Source organism: Notamacropus eugenii, chromosome 2 (genome assembly GCF_028372415.1).
Source record: "Notamacropus eugenii isolate mMacEug1 chromosome 2, mMacEug1.pri_v2, whole genome shotgun sequence".
NCBI classification, from domain to species: domain Eukaryota; kingdom Metazoa; phylum Chordata; class Mammalia; order Diprotodontia; family Macropodidae; genus Notamacropus; species Notamacropus eugenii.
In genome coordinates, this window is record NC_092873.1 from 311081650 (window position 1) to 311098697 (window position 17048).

The 17048-nt window shown below is 39.5% G+C and overlaps 1 protein-coding gene across 3 annotated transcripts in view; it reads left to right on the top strand.

Moving 5' to 3' along the window:
* The window catches only part of MYO1D (myosin ID), a 395320-nt gene that overhangs the window by 182987 nt on the left and 195285 nt on the right, over positions 1–17048 (top strand). For all 3 annotated transcript variants that reach the window (XM_072644957.1, XM_072644959.1, XM_072644958.1), the window contains exon 16: positions 10605–10812. In XM_072644957.1, the coding sequence (XP_072501058.1) occupies positions 10605–10812 (208 nt within the window). The remainder of the gene's footprint in view (positions 1–10604; positions 10813–17048) is intronic.

Consider the following 17048-nt stretch of genomic DNA (forward strand, 5'->3'; position numbering starts at 1 on the left):
TGAGGTCTTTAAAATTCAGCTTTGCAGGGGGCAGCCGAGGAAGAGAGATTCTTTAAGAAGCTAAAGAATATTTTTAAAATATCTAATTTGCAGTTTAAAAATATTTAATGTAAAGAGCATTTAAAGTATCACCATTAAATGAAGACTTTTGAACTATAAACATAAATCTTAGATAAAACAAAGGTGTTTTTTTTAGGACACTTGTCTCTGAACTGTCAGTTTTCCTGGTTAGACTCATATTTCAGCTTTAAAAAGTGGTTTTAGTTTGGGTCTCCTTGAGAGTTTGCAGCAAAAGTGATCTACTTGCATTATCTTGCAAACACAACAAATTTTAATAATAAGATTTACATCCAACTCTCTATGCCTAATGCAGAGATTTTTTTTGTATGTTCTAAATGCAATTTTTAGGAAATGAATGGAGGTTAAATAGTACCATGAGTTGAGTAGGGGGAATGAATGGGAGCATTGCCTTGTCCAAACTGGAAATGAGAAATGTATGATTGGAATAGTAGGATGCAGGGTTGCGCCTTCGAGGGAGCAGATGGGAAAAGTAAGAGAGACAGCAATAAAGACCAGGGCTGTTGATAATGAATTACAAACTACATAAATGTACTCAGTCAGCCTTTTCTATTTATTTGGCCTCCCTTTGCCCTCAAACTTTAGATTTGCTACTGTATTAAGAAATTCTGATTTATTTGCTGGTAGAGAAGGGATGTTGAATATGGGGCTTAGTGGGACTCCATTGGTAAATATGAAATTGGAAAGGTCAAAAAGCATCCCATGTATCAATTTCATTATTTATCTAAATATGCATTTTGATTCAGTATTTTACTATGTAATCTATCCCTCCAAAACATCACATTTTTTTGGAGGCAAGTGGAGTTAAGTGACTTGCCCAGCTCGTGAGTATCTGAGGCCAAATTTTAACTCAGGTCCTCCTGATTCCAGGGCTGGTACTTTATTCACTGTACCACCTAGCTGCCCCTAAAGCCCTCTATTTTGGCTAGAAATACACTTCTGGAAAAATTCAGCCACTTATGTTGAATATGTCCAGTTTCTGCTTTAAATTGCATATCACTATAAAGTAACAAACCTAATGTCTCAAGCCACATGTGAAATGGAAATAAGTTGCATTACTGATTCATTATGTCCTTCGGTATTTTTCTATTTGCAATTCCACATCCATTCAGAGTCATATACTTTAATTGAAAGTGGGGGTGGAATGGAAGCTAGAGGTCCATTAGACCAGCAGACACTGATGCTGAGAGAAGTATCCTGCTCTTTGCTCAAACAAGTATTTTCCAGTGATTTCTTGTCTCAAGGCTTTTATTAAGGATTATTGGTTTAAACCCAGGTTCTACTTGTCACTTTCCTTTATCTTCATGTCTTTTGTAGAGAGAAATAGATAGAGATTTTTAATGTACCATTGACCTTGAAAGCTTTGGAGGTCTTTTGAGGAGGAAAAGATGCTGTGAAATGGCAGATTTATTCTGAGTTCATCTTTATAATTAGCAGGACTGTGCAGGATGTGATTTGGTAGGCTACCAGGGTCATGCTCTTTGCCTTAGGGAAGGAGAGAAGAGTGATTTTGCATTGATTTGTTAGATAAATGGAAAACCTTGAAGAGTAATATGATGGTGTCATCCAGTTTTTGCAGTGTATCTGGAAATTTTTCCAAATTGCTTGGGCCATTGATACCTATAATGTTATTTAAATATTGAACTTTGCTTCCATTTTATTCACTGCTTCTTAGTTTTTTTTTTATTTTTAATTTTCTGTTTGCCCAGCCTTGCCCTTTCTTAATTGTCATTGTTTGGTTGTTGGTCCCCATGTCTAACTGTGTAATCTAGTACTCTCTCTATCCGGATGGATTTTTTTTCCCCATATAATGCCATTATTATGTTTTTTGTTTAAAATTTTTCTCATTTTTGTGAATGAAATTATTTTAGAGGATTTTGTTTTTATTATTGTATTTTATAATAGGATTGCTTTTACTCAAAGTGTTTTAAGGTACGTGTCCTCAAATATCAAATCTAACATTAACTGGAGCATTTTCAGAAATGGGAACTTTCACTATAATCAAATTTGAAAGTAATAAACCCATTAGCATACCACTTATTACTAAGCCAAGGGAACAAAATGAGTTTTGCTTCTATTTTTATGTAGCTGTAGATTTCAGAAAGTCATTTTAACTACTCTCGTATCAAATTCTCTTTTGGTTAAAGGGTTCATCCCTGTAGGATTGCAGGAACATATATAGTCTGAGAACCTGCTTTTGTTTCACTGGACTTGAGCCCCTGATACTGCATGATATTGAAGGAAAGGAACAATATATATTCATGCTGCTCTGATCTCGTTCTGCTGCTCTGCTCATGCATTCTGGACCTTTGCATCTTTCCAGAAAGAACAGTCTCCATTCATTGCCTTTCTTTCATTAGCCACTTACACTCCAGCCATTTGTAATCTGTCTTGCGTTTCCTGTCACTACTAAAGATATCACAGAGCACAGCACCTTCTCTGATGTGGGCCCAGCATGCTGGGCGGTCCGGTGCGAGTATCTCATGTCACATGATCAGTTCCAAAGTTCTTAAGAGAGACTTTGAGAGTGCCCTTGTATTTCTTCTTCTGATCACCAGGTGAGTTGCTTGCCCTGTGTGAATTCTCCATAAAATAATCTTTTTTGCAATCATATGTCTGGCCTTAGAACAACGTGGCCAGCCCATTGGAGTTGCATCACTGAAGCCAGGAGAAAAGAATCCCCTGATGTTGTGGTTGTAGGTTTCAAATGTTACAGGGAGTCAAGGACAAGGATGGGGAAAGGGTTTTATTACTGACCTTAGAGAACTTTCAACAGAAGCCAGAGTGCATCATGGGCTTAACAGATGAATGGGAAGATGAAAAAGAAATGGAACTTGAGAGGGGAGCAGGTTTCAGGGTACATTGTCCATTTTTTAGAATGAGAAGACATGTTAACAGGTAGGCAAGGCACTGAAGACATTATCATAACCTCTTACCACCTTCTATATGTAGTAAAAATGAAATTTAGTAATTTGTAATACATCCGTTCTTTTTTAAAAAAATTCAAGTTATATTCTTTATTATTTGTTCATATAGTTTTATTCCTTTCTTGAAGAACTAAGTCTGATTTTTTTTATATCACAGACTTTAAAATGGGCAGAAGTTAAAACCGTTTACTCTTTGTTTCATCATAAAACAATTTTGATAATTAAGTTGTGGTGAAATTGCAGACGTTAAGTTGTTTTATTCTTAAAATGCATAGTCCCCTTGTTTACTGTCTGATCCACTTATTCACTAATTCTCAAACATAGCAGATATATTTTCAAAGAAATCTTACTTTTATTTTATTAAGTGATTTGAGGCTATTTATTCATTTTTTTCTTTCCCTATCTTGTTGGATTTTTTAATTCATTAGAAGAAAAATTCCAATTTGGCATATTTTATAGAGCATTGAAATTCTTAGCATTGATCTAGGGAGCCTTAAAAACAATTCTGACTAATATGTTACCTGCAGCTGCCTTTAGTAAAGATGCCAGAAAATAAACAAAACAATTGAATGGCTCCCTAGAAGCACATAAGGGGAAAATTTGCAGAATAACATCTTTCAATTATCAACTTAAGCAGTTTCACATGAATTCATTTTGTTTGATCTTCACAACAACCCTGTGAGGTCAGCAAAGTATTTGCCCTGGTTTATGGAAAGACATTTGGGCCCTGAACAGGCATCAGCTGATAAATGACAAAGTCAGAATTGGAATCCAGGGCTTCTGACCCCTGTCTAGTGTTCCTTCTGCTTAGCTCTTTTTTTTCCACCGTGAAGTGGTTCAGACTAGATCTCCTAAGATTCAGTCTGTCCCTGTGATCCTGTCCATTCTTCCTTTTAAGATTATTGTAGGGGCAGCTAGATGGTACAGTGGATAGAACACTGGACTGTGACTTAGGAAGACCTGAATTCAAATACAATCACATTCACTAGCTGTATGACCCTGGTCAAGTCACTTAATCCTGCTTGCCTCAGTTTCCTCATCTGTAAAATGAGTTGGAGAAGGAAGTAGCAGACCACTCCAGTATCTTTGCTAAGAAAACCCCAAGTGGGGTCATGAAGAGTCTGACACAACTGAACAACGACCAAAACATAATTGGGATAAGGGGCAGGGAGCATAGAGAAACAACATGTTTGTTTTAGGTATTCTGTCCTGGTACTGCACGATATGCCCTGTTTCAAGAAAATTGAATGTATCTCTTGTATTCATCCCTTTCTCTCAGTTCCCTCAGCCATTGCTGGAGCCCAGAACCTCATTACCTCCCACTCCAACGATTGCAGTAATGTTCTGCTTGGGCTCTCTCCCCGCCTAGAGTCTGTCACCACTCCATTTCCCCTTCTATTCAGTTGCCAGAATGATTTTCCTAGTACAGACGTCTGACCATGTCACCCCTCTATAAAAAAAACTCCCATGTTCCACAATGAAATATAAAGTCTTCTGCATAGCACTTTGATCCCTTCACAGCCTGGACCTTTCCTGTCTTTCCATTGACAGTTTGATAACACAGGTGTTCTCTTACTGTCCCTCACACACTCTGCCTTGATGAAAGCTCTCCTTTTGGCCTCAAATGCCCTCCCCCCTCACTTCTGCCCCCTAGCTTCGTTGGCTTCTTTCAAGACTCAGCTCAAACGCACCTTCTCCCAGAGACTTTTCACCCTCTACTAATGCCTTCCCCTTTTGAGTTACCTTCTGTCTGCTCTGGATGTATCTTGTACATACCTGTTTATTTGCATCTCCACCACTAAACCGTAAGCTTATTGAGGGCAAAAGCAATTTTGGCTTTTTCTCTGTATCTCCACATTTAGCACAGTGCCTGACACATACATAGGAAGTGCTTAATAAAGGCTTGTTGGCTGACTGACTACAAAATCAAATTATTTACATTACAAAAGGATACTTTGTTTTGCAAAATGATTTAGTTCAGTACAAAATTTGACATGATTGTGTTTACAAAAACTCAGTTGACATCCTGCTTTTCTTTAGACTGATTTGTGTTGTGAGAGGCAGAATGGTGGACAGGGAGCTGGCGTGGGAGCCAGAAAGAGTTTCAAAGCCCGGCCTCTTCTATAGAGTGGCTGCATGACCTTGGGCATCACTTATGCCCTCAGAGTATTAGGCAGTTCCTTAACATTCTGTGTTCCCCAATGAAATTTTACCTGTGATGCCTCAATCCCTACATAATGCCAACAAGTGACCATGAGGTTCAAATGAGAATAATGAATGTAAACTGCTTCACAAATCCCAAAATACTATGTAAATGCCAGCTATTAGTAATAGCAACTAATATCTTAGAATCCATTCCTTCAGTCTACTGGAGGAGAATTGCAGCAGGATAAGATATATACAGGGGTAAGTGTGATACGAGAAAGACAGCAAATAAGCATTTGTTCAATTTTCACAATATGCCTGACTCTGTGCTAAATGCTGGAGATACAAAGAAAGCAAAAGACAGTCCTCGCCCTTGAGGAGTGTAACAATCCAACATGGTGAGAACATGCAAACAGCTATGTAATAATGAGCTATGTGCAGGATAAATAGGGCATAATCAACAGAAGAGTACTAAAATTCAGAGGGGCTGGAAAAGATTTTCTGTAGACAGTGAGATTTTATCTGGAACTTAGAGGAAGCCAGGGAAGTCAGGAAGCAGAGATGAGTAGGGAAAGTATTCTGGCATGTCCTGGACACCCACTGAAAGTGCCCAGTGAAGAAATAGAGTGTTTCTGTTCATGGACAAGAGGCTGATGTCATCCAAGAGTATGTAGCAGGGCCAGGGATGGGGGCGTAGGTAAAGGAAGGGTGTAAAGTGTAAAAGGACCAGAAAGGTGGGGAGCAGAGTAGGTGGAATTTATATTAGGGAAAATAAAGTTCCAGGACTGATGATTACTCAAGAATGAAATTCAAAGATACAAGCATGTAATTCAGATGAAGAGACAAAGGATAATTGCCTAAAGAAAATAATGTGAAATTCATCCAGGGATCTCAATGACCAACTTAGATATTTAAAAGACATGTGGAAGATGCATTTAGCAGCAGATAATGGAGGATGAGTACAAAAGCTTGGCATGGTTCTCTCAGGAAAGGGTCAGGAGAGGGTGGCTGGAGCCCAGAATGAGATGAGGCTGTTGGAGAAAGAGAAGGAAAACCAAGGGGTGAGACTTAAGCTAATCGGAAGAAAGAAAACCTGCTGCTTGGCTGGGTGGGGCCACCTTCACAGACAATGGAGAAAAGGTGGTCCTGCTCTTCAACTTGAATTAGTAGACTTCTCTCGTGAACCAGGAGACTGAAAGAGGAGAAGCAAAGAAAGTGTTAGTAAAAGAACACTTAGATGCCCTTGATGAGTTCAAGCCCTGACAAAACTCATACAGAGGTACTGAAGGCATTGCTGGCTACATTTGTGGAATTGCTATTTGTAAACTAGAAGAGTTCATGGAGGACAGTGGAGAGCAATGCAAGACAAGAGAGAAGGGCAGATATTCCCAGTTTTCAGAAAATAGAAGCGAGCAAAGCTGGCAAACCACAGTGCAACAAGCTTGACTTCTATTCTTGGACAAATTTTAGCATCCATTACTAAAAAGATCACTTGAATAATGGAGGTGCATGCCTAGAGAAGAAAGAGAAGGCGTTTCAGCAGGATGGGCAGAGGGAGAGGTGTGGGGAGAGGTGAGCACTTCAGTCCCCTTCTCCTTGTTCAGATGCAGTTTGGACCAAAGGGTTCTGAGGTCCCTCATGGCATCAGGATTCTGTTCATGATAGCAGTGGCCCAAGACCATAATCCATGTGCAAAAGAAATTTTAGCAAACCACAGCTCAGGTGACTCCACAGTATGACATGGCAAACAAAAAAGTTAAAGGAATCATTCTTGGGGAACATGGGAGGGGTCCAGACCTATAATTTTATCAGTGTAAGGACGGCCAGATGCTAGTATACCTTCATCAGTTTAATTCAAGAAATAGTCAGTATCTACAGGGCAAAAAAGTCCATTTGTTGTTAGAGATAATAACAGTGATAAAAATTATCATTCTTTTCAAGAAACTTTCCCTCTGGAGGAGGGTTGGCATAGTATAAGATGTGCCCAGGTATGATCTAGGCAACTAAGTAGCATAATGGATATGAGTCTGGAGATAGGAAGCTGTGAGTTCAAATCTGGCCTCAGGCACTTACTAGCTGTGTGACCCTGAGCAAGTCACTGTTTGCCTCAGCTTCCTCTTCTATATGATGAGCATAATAATGGCACCTACCTTCCAGGATTGTTGTAAGGATTAAATCATTGTACAGTGCCCAGCACATAGTGCTACATAAGTCTTAATTATTGTTGTTGTAGGACTTACAGTAGGGAAGATCTGGGCAGACAAAAAAAATTTGAAGAGGAAAATTCAGCTCTGTGTGGGGAAGGGAGGAAGTTGGGGATAACTGGGGAAGGCTTTGTACAGAAGGTAGTGTCTTTAAGGAGAAAGGATTTTAATAATCAGAGATGTAGATGGAATAATTTCAAAGTTTCAGAGGAATGGTTTGTATAAACGTGGGAAAGTAGAAGAGGGCAGAATGAAGTTGGGAAATGACAGGTAATTAAATTTGGCTAGAGTGTAGAGTACATGGAGAGGAGCAGTGTGGGGCGAGAGTGAAGGGAAGGTTTGTATGCTAGATTAAAGACAAATCTCAGAAGGTCTTAAGTGTTAAGGAATGGAGTTTGTATTTTACCCTGTCAGCGATAGGAGACCACTAAAATGTTAGAACAGGAGAAAGTCATGGTGAGGACTCTGCATTATAGCAATTAATTTGGCAGTAGTGTGAAGGATGGATTCAAGAGAGTAGAAATTGGTGCAGATAGACTGATTAAGAGGCCCTTCTCATTATCCAGTCAAGAGCTAATGAGGGCCTGAGCTAAGGTAGGGATAGTATTAATAAAAAGGAGGAGATGAATGTGAGAGATACTATACAGGTAGACGAGCAGGACTTGGCAACTAACTAATTAGATGGGGAGGTGTGAAAAAAAAATAGAAGGATCAGTGATAACTCTAAACTTTTGAGCCTGAACGACTAGGCAAAGTTGGGGAAAGGGACAGGCTTGGGGTGGGGGGAAAGAAATATATGATTAATTTTAGACATGTTGAGTTTGAGGTACCCATGTGATATCAATATGGAAATGTTTAACAGCTACAGGATATGCTACACTGGCATTTAAAAGACAAAGCAACAAGAATATTACTATTATTGATTACATGTTCATATTAATATCTTGGAATTTTTTTCACATAGAAATGATTATCCTAATCATGGGAATAGATGAGATTGCCAACATCAAAGACAGAGTAGGAGGCCATGAACTGAGAGAGTCTTGGGACACAATTGTACTTGATGAGTGGGAGGAATAAGGTGGACCATTTAAGGAGACTGAGAAAGTATTCAGAAAGAAAAGAAGCCAGAGAGAACTGCGCCACAGAAAGCAAGAAAGAATGAGTATCACTAAAGAGGAAATGGTCCACAATGTCAAGTATTAGTGGTAATGTGGGGTGATCACTCCGTCACCATGATCTGTCCAGACCACATTTGCAGTGGAGTTTTTCTTCCTGAGCACCACATCTTAGAAGAGCTGTTGATTAGTTGGAGTGAGTCCAAAGCACAGTGACCAGAATCTTGAGGGATTTAGAAAATATGCCATAGGTACAAGTGTTCTTCAAGAAGAAAGAACTTAAGTTGAAGCATGTTGTAAAATTGAAGGCTTAACCTAAGAAAATAGGATTCACCTTATATTCTACCTAGACTCAGAGGGTAAAACTAGGAATAATGGATGGAAATAGTAAGATTTTGACTCAATATCAGAAGAGAAAAATTAGTCTATTCCTTAAATGGAATAGAGTACCTCAGGAAGTAGTGAGTTCTTGGGAACATTTGGGGTGAAGACTAGATGACTAGGGCATTCTAACTGGGAATTAGACTGGGAATTGGACTGGTTAGCCTTTGAGGCTTCTTCCAATTTGTAAAGTTGTATGATTCAATTAATCTTTGTTGCTAGATCATCCACAGGATTAAGAGCTAAAAGGGACATGAGTTGTCATCTGATCCACAGATGAGGTACCTTGCTGAAGTTGCACAAGTAGAAAAGGAGGATTAGAATCTAGGTTCTCTTGACTCCAAACCCAGTCCTGTTACCATTACCACATTCTTCTTTTTCTTTCTTTGGGCTCTTACATAGTAGAGTTATCTCTCTAATTAAATTCCATATAAACTATATATAGGCATACCCAAAGTAGTACTCTTTTTTTCCCCATATCTTCCCAGCATATATGCCTTGGGGTATCTTTAAACTTCTCAAGATCCTATAAAATCCCTGGGCTGTCTGGTTTATATTCTAGCAATCACTGGAATGAAATACGTTAAGCTGTTTCACAGCTTCATAGAAGACTCTTTTTGGTGGTATTCTGAGGGCACAAAGATGTTATTTTCCTGCAAAGCTTCCTCTACAGACTAATTATTCAATTAGTACACTATAGAAGGCAATAGAGCCTTCCTCTGATAAATGGTAAGCTTAATAAATTCCTGTTTCCTCTAAAATAAAATACAGACTCCTCTCTTTGGCTTGTAAAGCCTTTCACAACTTGGTCAAAACCTGTCTTTCCAGCCTTGTTCTACATCACTCCCCCTCCCACTTTTCAGTCTCGCCAAACTAGCCTACTCTTTGTTGCTCCTACATGGAACGTCATCTCTCATGTCCCCACCTCTTCCCTGGCCATTCCCCATTCTTGGAATGATCTCCTTATTCAGAGAAAGAGAGCAAGAGTGTTGCCACAGAAACCTTGTTAGAAACCTTGTCTGTCTTTTCCTTCCACCTATTTCGAGTCCTACTGCCCACTTCTCCACATGCAATTGGAAATTATAAAGTGTTGTGTAACCAAGAGTAGAGTGGATATGGAAGTGGCTTTTCAGTGCTAAGTGGATGGATTGGATAGATAGTCCCTAGGGATTTCTCTACCCCCATCAAATTGAACATTGAAGAAAGTTTTAAAACCGTTGCTTAAAACAAGCTCTTCCTGACTGCCTGGTTTTCCTTTAAAATTTTATTTATTTATTTAGATTTATGGGATAAAACAAGCATTTCCATAATAGTATAATTTTAGAAAGCGATTGCACATTATGTACATCTTGCTATTCCTTTAAATATATAATAAAGTTACCATGTAAATTACTTTTTTTTTCTTCGCTTCCCTGTCCCTTGAAACGGCTTCCTTTAGACTCAGACGCTCAACCACTACATTTTCACTATTCTCTCCCTATTTTGCTCATGTTATGTTCTTTACTTCAGTGGCACAATGTACATTGAGGTAAATTTCAGTTGTTTGTTTTTTTTTAAAAAAAGATCATTTCTTAAAAAGGCCTCTAGATCTCTTATCATTAACTCATATCAGATGACCAGTCCATGCTAATTTTCACAACAGATTTTGAAATGAATAGCATTTTTAAACTCTTCCAGATTTAATTACAGGGCAAAAATGGGTTTTATATGATCAAGAGATTCTACAGTAACATTTATGTTCATTTACCTAGGTACAAGATGATCTCTGAATTTACCTGGCCCAACCATGACCTCCCTTCTGACAAGCAAGCTGTGAAAAAACTGATTGAAGGCTGTGGTTTCCAGGATGATGTGGCTTATGGAAAGACCAAAATTTTTATCCGAACTCCCAGGACACTTTTCACCTTGGAAGAACTCCATGCCCAGATGCTTGTAAGGATTGTCCTCTTTCTACAAAAGGTAATTGTGCCTTCTCCACTTAAACGGAATGCCTATTTCCATATCCATAATGATGTGTTAGGATTCTCTTTCTAAATTGTTGATTGTTTGGATGAAATTTGAGAAATCTCAGAATGACTCCACCTTCCTTGGGTTTCATTTTTCTTAACTGCAAAGTGAAGGAGCTGTACTAAATTGATCTCCATGGTCTCTTCCAGTTGGAAATACTCTGATCCTCTCATCTATTATCAAATAACAAGCATTTATTAAGCACTCTCTGAGTACCTGATACCTGTGAACCTAGAGATACAAAGACAAATGTAAAACAGATGCTGTTCTCAGTAGAGGGGAGGGTTGCTCAGGGTAGCAACAGCTTGAGCTGGAAGGGTTCAGGAAGGGCTTCATGTAGGAGCTGGCACTTAAGCTGACTTTTGTAGTAAATAAGGAATTCTGAAAGGCAGAAGTTGGGGGGGGGGTGCATTCTGAAGGACTGGTAAGCAATTCTTAAATCATAAAGCAAAATTAATTTCTTTTTAATTAAAAAAATGTATAACAGATAGATGTAGTGGTATATAAGGTATGGCACCCAAACACACCTTTCCTCTCCTTTTTCCTCTCCCTTCCTCTTACCATGTGTCCCTCTCTCACTCTTTCTCTCTCTCCTTCCCATCACTTATCTCAGTCTGCACTCACACTGGCAGATCTGGGGAGTTTCCCAGGGAGAAGCGACAGCTACAACTCCTTATCATCTTAGGAATAACCCTGGTATGAGAGAGATATACTATTACTTTTCATCACACTTATTAAAAAAGAAACCAATCATATTAAAACACTGTTATCAAAATATTTTTTAAAAAATGAATTCACAAATATGTTTAATATGATTGCAGATGCATAACCTATATCAGATTGTTTGCCATCTCGGGGAAGGGAGAGGGGAGTGAGGAGGGAAAAACTTTGGAACTTAAAATCTTATAACAATGAATGGTGAAAACTATCTATACATGTATTTGGAAAACACAAATAATATTTACATTTAGAAAAGAATGAGGGAGCCTGAAAAAACAACAAAAAATTCACAAGGCCAAGGTTAATAGCTTCATTCTCCAAGGTGAACCACAGAGTCCTCTGTTTGGCATTTAGCGTACTCTAACACCTGGCCCAGCCTGTCTCTACCTTGGTGAACGTTGCCCAGCCGTCTCCAGATTGACTACAACCTCCTTGAGGTCAGGCACTGCTTTCCATGTATGTTTCTATCCCCAGCATAGTGCCTGGCACATAGTAGGTACCTAATGAATGTTTATTAATTGAATTTTTTAAAATATATTTCTATCTCTAGCACCTAGCATAGAGCCTGGAATGGCATAGCCACGTAACAAGTTCTAGCCTTCAAGCAACCACATCCTTGAGAACTGCCATTAAATCATTAAATTGAACTGCATTAAACTAAAAGTTTTGATTTTCACTATTTCTGTGTGATTTATCCCCTGAATTTTTTTCTTTCCACATGGGAGGTAAAGCAAGTCAGTTATTTAGAATATTTATAATAGCATCTCTTGTACCTCAAAGATTTATAGTCATGTTGAAGAACTTTCTCCCATAAACGCCTGTATCCACTTGTCTGTGAGTGCCCCTTATTTTTATGAATCACAGAGAATAAGAAAATATGAAGGGAATACCTCCTACCCCCACCCCACTCCCCTTTTAAATCACCACTCCAGCAAAGTTAAAAGTATTTTTATGGCTGGAAGATCAAACATGACAGGAAGCATAAGTCATTGGCTCTGTCCCTCCCCAACTGCTTTTTGCTACAAAGTGAATCTTTATGTGTTCCTAAGAAAAGGTTCTTTTTCTTATTTTTTTTAAACTCCCATAATTAAACAGACAGGCCTTGACAGCTTCTGGGAGGCTGCAAGCTGTTTTTAAGTAGTAGTCCATGGGACATAATGGATAAAGAGCCAGCTTTGGAGAAAGGAGGACCAGAATTCAAATCCTGACTTGGTGTGTACTAGCTGTATGATCATGGGCAAAGGACTTGAGGTCTCCATGCCCCAGGCAGCCACATAAGACTATAATAGTCCTAGTTGAGTTGCCTCTGTCAGTGGAAGGAGTCTCCAAACCAGGAACTCTCCATTCCAGATGAATCACACAGATCTAGACCCCACCCCCAAAAAAGAAAGGAAAGAAAGAAGGAAGGGAGAAAGGGAGGGAGGGAGGAAGAGAAAAAGGAAAGAAGGAAGGTCCAGGATAACGCAGGGCAGAAAAATTAGGAAGTTAGCCCAAATTTTCATAATGTCTAGCCTATGTGGCTGATGCCAGGGAGATGCCCAGGTTCCTTTCTTGAGCAACTGTAGGTGACACCCCTGTTGCTTGATTTCCTTTTCAGAGTTCTTTGGATATAATAAGGGATAATGAAAGTGACACTGGGATCTAGCATCACACACACACCCTCTCCTGTTTGTCTATCAATTCCTCTCATTGGACCCCTGCTTATTTTTGAAAGCGTCAGTTGGATCATAGATTCATCAGAAAAAAAGTGATAGCAGACTCTGGCCTTCTCCTTCCAACTATAGTTTGAAAAACCAAAAGCAGAGAGTGGTTTTGCAGCATCCATTAGCCAGTAGCAACTTGTTAGATGTGAGGGGTGCGGTGTCAAGGGAGCTGCAGCTGCGTGCTCTGCTGCGCATCTCTAACTGTGCTCATTTTGCTCTAATTGGGGTAATTTAGCTTTTCTTCCTGGTTTATACAATTGACTTTTTCTTAGAGGCTTACTGCAAAGCTAAGGCTAATTTGGGAGCCATTTGTGTTACAAAGTAACTGGCTTTATTATGGGTATATAGGGCATGTCTTGGTTCTTCCTGCAGTGTCAGGATTCTGCACCTAAGTCAGAAGTTCCTCAATAATCATAAAATTCATTATTACCAAATGGAAGAGATTACAGTTTCCTATTTAATCAGATTAGCTCACTGCGAATGCCTTTTGTTTTCTGTGGTGTCATCTGTTTGCTTTTAAAGAGTCAGGTAATTTGACCAAAAAAAATCTCCCACTTATGTGTTAGAAGAAAGTACTTATTTGCAGCTTTACCTAATCATTTGCCATGCTAAATATTTTCTTGGGAGTTGTCCACTTGACTTCCATAAAAATAAAAATTACTTAGTTGTGCTGAACAAATTTTTGTGTCATCGGCTTCAGTGAGAGGCATCCGTGCGGCCACCGTGATTACAAAGTTCCTTCCCTCTTAACTTTTTCAGAGCCCACGTTGATTCATTCTCATCTCCTAGCCCTCTTGGGTTTGTTACTAGGTATGATTATGAGAGATGCAGGAGTTGGGATACACAGGCTGCTCTGAAGGAGTTCTTTGGTGGTGGGGATTATGACTCCAGACAAAGGGGATGGAGAGATCAATCAACTGCCCTTGTCAATTTGGTAGCGAAAGGAGCAGGTGCTCTGGTGAGATTTATACAGTGTGTAATGAATTGCCCTGTGAAGCAAGTGTCTAGGAAGTCCTTGATTTTTGTTTTGTTTTCTCTTTTTTCAATTCTATCTTTGAATATTTTTAGACCTTTTGTCATCGCCCCCTGTTGATTTTTTCCTAACCCCACTCTTTCCTCCCTTCCCTTTTCCTCTCTCTTTTGCTTCCTCCCCTTTCCTTCCTTCCCTATCCCTCTCCATTCAGTTTCTCACCTTCTCTCTTTCCCTTTCTTTCGCATCCCTTCCTTTCCAATCATTCCATTCCCTTCTCTTCCTTCCCCTTTTCTCCCTTTCCTTGCCTTTCCACACTTACTGAGTGCATAATTTTTCAAAGTGCTGTATAAGGAAGATTTTATAATACGTACTACAAAGGAAAACAAGACAGGTTTTTCTCTCCTAGAATTTTTAGTCTCACTGGTAAGATTTCCTCAGAGAAATCAAGTGCCCTATACAAATATAATACCTGCTCAAATTGGGTATTGAACTGAATAATTCTTTTTCTCCACTGCTTTCTTAGCTTTATTATGTATTTATTTTGAAAAGGGAACAGGATATCTTTCTGATGAGTTGGCCACCATGAAATTTGTGACTTTGCTTACTTGGTATTAAAAGATCCTTTAAAAAATGCTCTTATTAATACCTTCTTTGTACCTACCACATGTGCATCAGTATATATATTATTTTATGTTAGAGTTGTTTGTATTAGTATCTTATATCCCTTCTGGGTTGTTGTTCATCATTCTTGAAGAGGACCAATGACATCACAAACATGATACCTTGACTTGCAGGACTTGGATTTGAGTGAGGCATAAAAGCGCATAGTCCAGAGTCATCAGGTTCCAGTGGCAAAGCAAAAGTCAAGGCGACTGGCATTGGCCCAGGATGTGGTGAATGACTTTTTTAAATGAAGGTCTTACCCAGGTCTCAGTTTGTCTGAGGCAGCACTCATTCAATGTCTAAGAGCTAGGTAAGAATTGAAATGACCTTCTGGTTTACAAGTTCTGTGAAAGCAGGGGCCATGTTTTTTCTAGCTTTCCATCTACTCAGCACCCAGCCCAGTGCTTTGCACCTAATAATTATTGAATTATCTGCCCATTAGGTTTTGAATTTGGTGATGTCAAAATTGTTATCTAGGAGAGATACAAAGGGAGGTGGCAGAAATGTAAAATAGAGAATCCTGGCAACTAGCAGCTTTTCCTTTGAGCCCTTGTCAGGAGCAAGTTTAGAATAGGGTAACTAACCCTCAAGAAGCTTTTGCCCAGTCACTTATATAGCAATATTTTGTCCTTGGATATTACATTTTATATTTTGGAGATGCAGCCTTTCATTGAAGTGCTATCCATAATGAGTACTATCCATAGAACCCTTAGCCACCTCTCTGCTCAGATCATTTCCCCTCCTGGCCAAGGAGGGAACTCTGACCCTTCAGACTTTGCCACTACAGCCCAGCTGCCTTCTCACGCTGGAACATCCCTTCACTGTGCTGGGACCTCCTTTCCTATTGATAAGTTCCTTTCGGTAATCTCCATTTTGGGCCCTGGCCAACCATGCATCGTCCCCCTCCTAGCTATGCTTCTGACTCTCCAGCCTTTGCCACCATGCCCCTTTTTATGTGTTGGCTTCCCCCATGAGAAAATAATCTCAAGTGCAAGAACTGTCTTCCTTTTTGCATTGATAAATGCTTGTTGCCTGCCTGCTAGTCCACAGCAGAAGTGAGCCCCTTGCCTGTAGGTTAACTGAATGTAGGGAAAGTTTATGGGAGATATCGTACCCACAATAGGTGAACTTGCTACAAAGTTGCAAAGCACAACATTCCATCTCTTCCAGATTTCAGATCAGTTTGTTGCTGATGTTCAGTAGTTTTTCAGTCATGTCCGGCTCTTTGTGACCCCGTCTGGGGTTTTCATGGCAGAGATTCTGGAGTGGTTTTGCCGTTTCCTTCTCCAACTCATTTTACAGATGACGAAACTGAGGCAAACAGGGTGAAGTGATTTGCCAAAGGTCACACAGTCAGTAAGTGTCTGAGGCCAGACTGGAACTCAGGAAGATAAATCTTCCTGACCCCAGGCCTGGAACTCTGTGCACGATGGTGTCACCTGGCTTCCCAAATAACAATATTTGTGACCAGTGTGTTTTAACCTGTAAAAACCCAAAACGTACCCACTCTATACTTCTTGCCCAGTTGCCATGTTGTGAGCTCCCTGGGGCTATTGACAAAGGCTTAGCTCCCTGTTCACTCTTAAACCTGCTGTGCCACCCGTAGTGACTGTAAACTGAATGACTGAATCTAAAATCAAACGTGAATCTTTGACATCTAATGGTCAGTCTTTCTTTATGTGGTAATTGTGTGAAAATGTGGACATGTTCAAATAGAAAATGCTATAACTGTCATCTCACAAATCTTCACTCACACGAGACTCCTGGGGCCTGCTGGCCCCATTCTTCTTTGCCCATCTTCCCAATTAAGGAGGATGGTAACTTAATTGCTCTGCCTCAACAGTTTGAGGGCAGTTTTCAAAGCTATGATCGGGGAGAAAAGGGGGAATAGAAGGAAGAAGAGAAGAAAAACAAAAATTCAGATTGTGTAGAGGAAGGATCACAGACTAGAATATTCTACTTCTGAGTATGGAATAGGGATCTTTCTCTTTTTAACTGAAGAATATAATTATTGGTGATTATCAGTCAAAAGGGAAGTTGATTGCTGTGATAGGTATGCAAAATAAGACTACAAAACTCTTTTGAGTAACTCAGTAGAATCACAGAAGGTACCACAGAAGCCATTTAAT